The sequence below is a fragment of the Sarcophilus harrisii genome, chromosome 1 (assembly GCF_902635505.1).
Source record: "Sarcophilus harrisii chromosome 1, mSarHar1.11, whole genome shotgun sequence".
Taxonomy (NCBI): domain Eukaryota; kingdom Metazoa; phylum Chordata; class Mammalia; order Dasyuromorphia; family Dasyuridae; genus Sarcophilus; species Sarcophilus harrisii.
Genome location: NC_045426.1, coordinates 213,287,475 through 213,293,474, shown reverse-complemented (window position 1 = coordinate 213,293,474; position 6,000 = coordinate 213,287,475). Strand labels below are relative to the sequence as shown.

The 6,000-nt window shown below is 36.1% G+C and overlaps 1 protein-coding gene across 2 annotated transcripts in view; it reads right to left on the bottom strand.

Moving 5' to 3' along the window:
- Positions 1 to 274: 274 nt before the first annotated feature.
- APTX (aprataxin) overlaps positions 275 to 6,000 on the bottom strand; it is a 21,320-nt gene continuing 15,594 nt past the window's right edge. Inside the window, exons 6-7 of one of the 2 annotated variants that reach the window (XM_031969168.1) lie at positions 3,959 to 4,062; positions 275 to 557 (exon numbers count right to left, since the gene is read on the bottom strand). In XM_031969168.1, coding sequence (XP_031825028.1) covers positions 403 to 557; positions 3,959 to 4,062 — 259 coding nt within the window. In that variant the 3' untranslated portion in view covers positions 275 to 402. The remainder of the gene's footprint in view (positions 558 to 3,958; positions 4,063 to 6,000) is intronic. The other variant, XM_003761381.4, reaches the window with a different exon arrangement.

The window sequence follows — 6,000 nt, the reverse complement described above, 5'->3', positions numbered from 1 at the left end:
AGCAAAAATGCTGGAATAATTTGCCTTCTCCAGTGTGTGCTCATTTTAGATGAGCACATTGATGAGGAAACAGACAGAGATTAAAATGGATTTGCATAGTGTCACACAGGTAATAAGTATCTGAGGCTGGATTGAACTCGGATCTTCCCAACTCCAAGTCCAATGCTCTAATGCACCACACAGCTGACCCCAATCCATTACTGGCATATGTAAATTCTTAACTTATAAATGTGACTAAACACTCATTTTCATGGTCCAAGAATAAGACATGATCTTTTTAAAAATGATTCGTTTTAATTAAGCAAGTACCAGTTCTTCTGTTTCTGAAAAAAATTCAGAAAAGGTCCATTCCTAATACCCAGATTTCAGATCCTCTTCTTAAAAGTGATAAGTTCAACAAAATCACTTTGATCCATGTTTCTTGAGATGATCTTTCAGCTGGGGAATGGTGGCTTGCTGATCCTTGCATATATGACAGCGCAGTGGTAGTTTCAAAAGTTCAGGTGTTCCTTCTGGAACAGTCACTTTCCCATCTTTCTGTATCATTTTTATTATATCTGGGGGGAGGGGAGCAGAGGGAAGAGAGAAAGATGTAGATCACTCTTATTAGGAGGTACAGATAACTGATCAAAGGAACTTCTAAACATAGAATCATATTTTGGAATCCACTCAATGGATACTAGATTTCACATGAGAAAAAAATAAACCTGGCTTGACTCTACAGTTGCATGTTTTTTACTGCAAGAAATGAAATTTAATTAAGATATTTTATATTATTTGAACTATAAAATACCCTACCCAGATCAAAGATAAAATAAATAATTTTTATTACATAAAATAGCTTCTGAACAAAATTAATGCCTGTAGGATAAGACGGGAAACAGCTATATGAGAAATTATCTGCCATATCTATATATGTATCTATCTAAAAAGCCATTCCCCAATGGCTTTCCACAGTGTTCAAAAGATATGATCAGTTTCAAAAGAAGAATCACAAACTATTAGGAATATGAAAAAATGCTTTAAAATCAAAATAATAAAAGACAATAAAATAACCTTGAAGTTTTATCTAATACCCTATTATCAACTGGCAAAAATGACAAAAGTCAGGAATAGTCAATGTCAGAGGAGACATGAAAAGAGGCATCCCATGTCATTGTTGATGGAGCTGTAAATCATTACAACTATTTTGGAAGGCAATTTGGAATTACAAAATTAATTCCCTTTAATCCAGGAAGTTGTCTACTATATCTCAAAGAGGTCATTATAGGACAGTCTTCATAGACGCCAAAATATTTATAGCAGCACTTTTTTGTAGTAGCAAAGAATTACTAAACAAAGTAGATACCCACTGACTAAGAAACAGCTAAACTATGATACATAAATGAAATGGGATATTACTGAGCTGTAAAAAGCAATAAATATAATAAGTAGAAGCACAGAAAGTCTTATATGAAATGATACAAAGTGAAGTAAGTAAGCAGAGATAAATGACTACAATATGAAGAGTAAGAACCACCCAAAACAATGAAAATTAAATGTTGCAAAGTTATAAAAACAAGTTGGGCCCGAAAAAGAAATATGAGAAAAAACAATTCCTGTCCTATCACTTTATATAGAGCTGAAACATCTATGCATGAAGATCACCCCACATATGTTTTTAGACTTTAATTTATTGATTGGATTTACTAATTTTTATTATTTTTCTTAACCACAGTGTTTGTTATATGATATGGCTCTCAGAGAGAGGAGGGAGAAAAGATATTGAAAAATTTATTGATGCAAAAAACAAAAATGTATCAATTTTTAAGACTTTTTTTAAAAGTCCTATGACTATACCTAATTCTAACCTTTTCAACATAAAGCTTGTAGTAAGGGAAGCAAGGGACAAGACAGTCACACCGAATCAGCAAGCATTTATTAAGTGCTTACTGTCTACCAAGCATTATTTTACCAATTTCTGGAGAGGCAGGGTAAAGCAAAAAATTGCCCCTAATTTCAATGAGCTCATAATCAAATGGGAGAGATACCCTATAAATGACTATGCACAAAAGTTCTATGATAAACTGTAGTTAATATCAATGGGAAATGTTTTTTTTTTTTACAGAAGGTAAGATTTTAGTCTAGATGTGAAGAAAGAAGGAAAGGAGAGAGAGTATCCTAGTGTAAGAACTAATCAATGCATTAAATGCCTTGAGTAGAGTGTTTGTGCAAAAAGGCCTATGTCTCTCGATCATAAAACAACATGTAAGAAGACCGGAAAGACAGCAGAAGGCAAGTTTGAAGGGTTATAAAAGCCAAAGGATTTCATATATGATAGTAGAAGTGATAAGGAGCCAGGGGGTTGAAAAGAGGATGACATGGCCCAACCTGGATCTTAGGAGGATCACTTTGATGGTTAAGTGGAAAACAAATTGGAGAGGGAAGAGAGCTGTGACAGAGACTCTACATGCAGGCTCCTGTTACTAGTTTAGGTGGAAGGCCAAGAGAGCCTGCACCACTGTTAGCAGTGTGCACAGGAGAGAGAGGGGCAGATACCAGAGATACTACAAAGATAGAATCTAAAGGATTTAAAAACAGAATAGCTACAGGGAAGAAACTGTATGGAGTCAGGGAAAATCCCTAGATTGTGAGTCTGGAGGAATGGGCAGTTAGGTGGGACTGTGGATAGGACTAAGCAGGAATCAGGAAACTTGAAATCAAATCTATCTCAGATAGATATTTACCAGTTGTGTGATCCTGAGTATGACACTTAAAATCTGCCTCAGTTTCCTCAACTGTAAAATGAGAATAATAACAGCATCTACTTCTCAGGGTCATTGTGAGGATCAAGAAAGAAAATATTTCTGAAGTGTCTAGCACAGTATTAGGCACACAGTAACTACTTAATAAATGCTTGTCTGTTCTTTTCCCTTCCCCTGGGAAGAATGTGGGGCTTTCAAGAGTAATAGGGAAGTTAGGAAGAGGGGAGGATTTAATGGGAAGGGTAATGAGTTTAGTTTCAGACGTGTTGAATTTAAATTGTCAAGGAGAAATTTACTACAAAATGAAGACCCAGGAAAATTGTGGGGTGTGAGCTGGATAAAGGTCAACAAAGGAGACTTAGAACACCTCTTCCTCCTACTTCTCTGATCACTCCTAAGAACCTAGGGAGAAGAGGTTGACTAGCAGTGTCAAAAGCTGAAAAGAGATCAAGAAGTAAAAGATTGAGAAAAGGTCATTACATTTGGCAATTAAAACATATTAGTAACTTTGAAGGGAGTAGTTTCAGTGGAATGATCAAGTTAGAAGTCAGACTGTACAGACAGAGTTAAGGAGAGGGGAGAGAAGAAAAGTGAAGGCCTCAATTGTAGGCCGCCCTCTCACTAAGTTTAGGCACCCAAAAACAGATAAGAAAAGAAACATGGGACAACAGTTATTGATGATGGAAATGTTAAGTGAGGGTTTTTTAAGAGTAAGGGAGATGGCATGTTTACAGGCAGAACAAAGTGGCAGACTGAATAGGAATGAGAATGTGAGGATGATAAGAGGAGAAATCTGCTAGAAAAACTAAAACGAATGACTTGTGAATATAGATAAGGAGAAGGGGCATGTCTCCACTTGGGAGAAGGCATCTGAGTCATATGAGATGATGATGGGAGAAGGCTGGGGTCTTGGCAAGACTATTGAAAGACTACAGAAAAATCTAAGTGGGTATCAGTTACACATTTTCCAAACAAAAATGTAATGAAAGAAGTCCACCACCTACTAGCATATGGTTCCACTTCTTTCTAACATTCAATACAAAACATTCAAGAACAACCCAAATTTCCTGACAATCCTTAGAGATAGTGAGAATAGAAGTTTATTCAGGGAAAACAGAATATTATACTTTGTGGAAGGAGAGCTATATTATGACTTAATTTCAAGGATACAATAAAATGGGAAAATCAAAAAAAATTTTTTTTCAATTGTTTACCTTGTGACTCAAGGAAGTAGTCTGTATTGAAAGAATTCCAGTGTTTCTTATTTTTAAGGCAAGGAGAATCAAAATCCTGACTGATAACATGAAGATGCACGTGGCTAGATTGGGGAAGAAGGGGGAGGGAAAGAGTACAAAATAAAAGTTATTTTAAATGCATTTTTAAATGTTTAAACTGATGACAACATTCATAGATAACACATGGCTCTTTAACATTTAGAAAACACTTTACATATTTATCTCATTTAATTCTCACAATAATCCTGTGAAATGGGTATTATTATTATCCTTATTTTATAAAGAAACTAAGGCTAATAAAATTGAAGGGATGTGTCTAACATCATATAGCTAATGTCTGAGGCAAGATTTGAATTTCAAATCTCCCTCATTCCAAGTCCAATCCTCTATCTACCACACCACCTAGCTTCCTCAGTATTTTCCAATATTTAAATAGTTTCTTTAAAATTAATGTGAATATTATTGTGCTATAAAAATTACAAACATGAAGAATTCAGGGAAACTTAGGAAGACTTTTATATAACTGATGTTGAAAGAATATAAAAAATAAGCAGAACCAGAATATTTACACTATAATCACAATAATATAAAGGAAACCTGAAAGAATTCAAAACTCTGATCAGTGTAATGATCATAATTTCAGAATAATGAGATCAGTCAACAAGCATCTACTAAACATGTACTAATTGACAGGTACTGTATTAAGTTGTGTGTGTGGGGGGGAGGGGAACATAAAGAATAGCAAATATGGTCACTGACCTCAAGGAGCTTCCCTTCTAATGGAAAGGACAGTGTGTAAATAGCTAGGTATAAATAATATATATATATTTGATAACCATATAATATATATATATATTTGATGTACTCTTAAAGGAAAAGCTCCTCTGGGCACCTGGGGGAACTGAGAAAGAGATCTACAGGATCTCTTTTACAAGGGATTAAAAAACTTAAAGGAAGTCAGAGAAGAAATTGAAGAATAAGGAATTGAGGCATTGAATGAATAAGAGGCAGAGGTGTGAGAGCAAAGTGCTCCAAAAGTGGAGGACAATTAATGTATTTTTAGTAAGCTGGAAATGGGAAAGGTTTTAGAGGGACTCAGTTCTCCTTCAAATACTCCAACAAAGTTTCAAAAATGAACCAGAATAAACTATAATAATAATAAAAAAAAAAAATGACAAAGAAATGGCATGGATTCCCCTGGTCCAAAACTGGTCAAGAAGACTGGCCAAGAACTCTTAGGAGAGTTGCGGAGAAGAGAAGAGAGAAAACTAGTATAGTAAGTGAAGGAAGGGTGATGACCTGTCAAAGCTAACTCCAACATGAGGCACCGCTTCATTATTCCTGAGCCATATTTGACAACATGTTTTTCTGACATCCTCACCTGTTCCCATCTTTGCACTAAGTAACTGTCCAAGTAACATAATTAAGTAGGCTTTATTGAGTTTTCTGTAGATTCCCTCATCCTCTGCAACAGATGTTGATACATAAAAACCCAAGTATTTTCATTCAAACATTTATGAAAAGCACTACAACATGAGCGGACCACCTGTAGATCCTCAATAAAACCAACTCTGTCAAATCATTTGCCTCTCTGAGAATGTAGGGGTTGCCCTTCCAACTTCCAGTTCTGCCTTTGGTGAGAGTATCCAAACTGACAAAATGCACTCACAACCACCATGCTGCTCCCTTGATGAGTCTGGAGACTGCCTCCCTCTCAGTCTCCTCTCTTTTTGACTGGAGGGCTGGAGGGCAGAAGGTCAAACTCCTCCCAAAGCCTCCTTTATAGAGAGCAGAAACTGCACTTGCAGCTGACTGTTTTGCACCTGCAGTTCTGATTAATTTCAACTTCACAGAATAAGGTGTCCCTATGCTATATTGGGAAGAGAACCCTCCCTCCTTGGGGTCTCTTCCCAACTTTCCAATCCCTTTTGTGTGTTGTTGTCCCACTATTAGACTGTAAGCTCCTTGAGGGTAGGACCTGTCTTTTTCTTATTGGTATCCCTAGTATTTAGCAAGGTGCC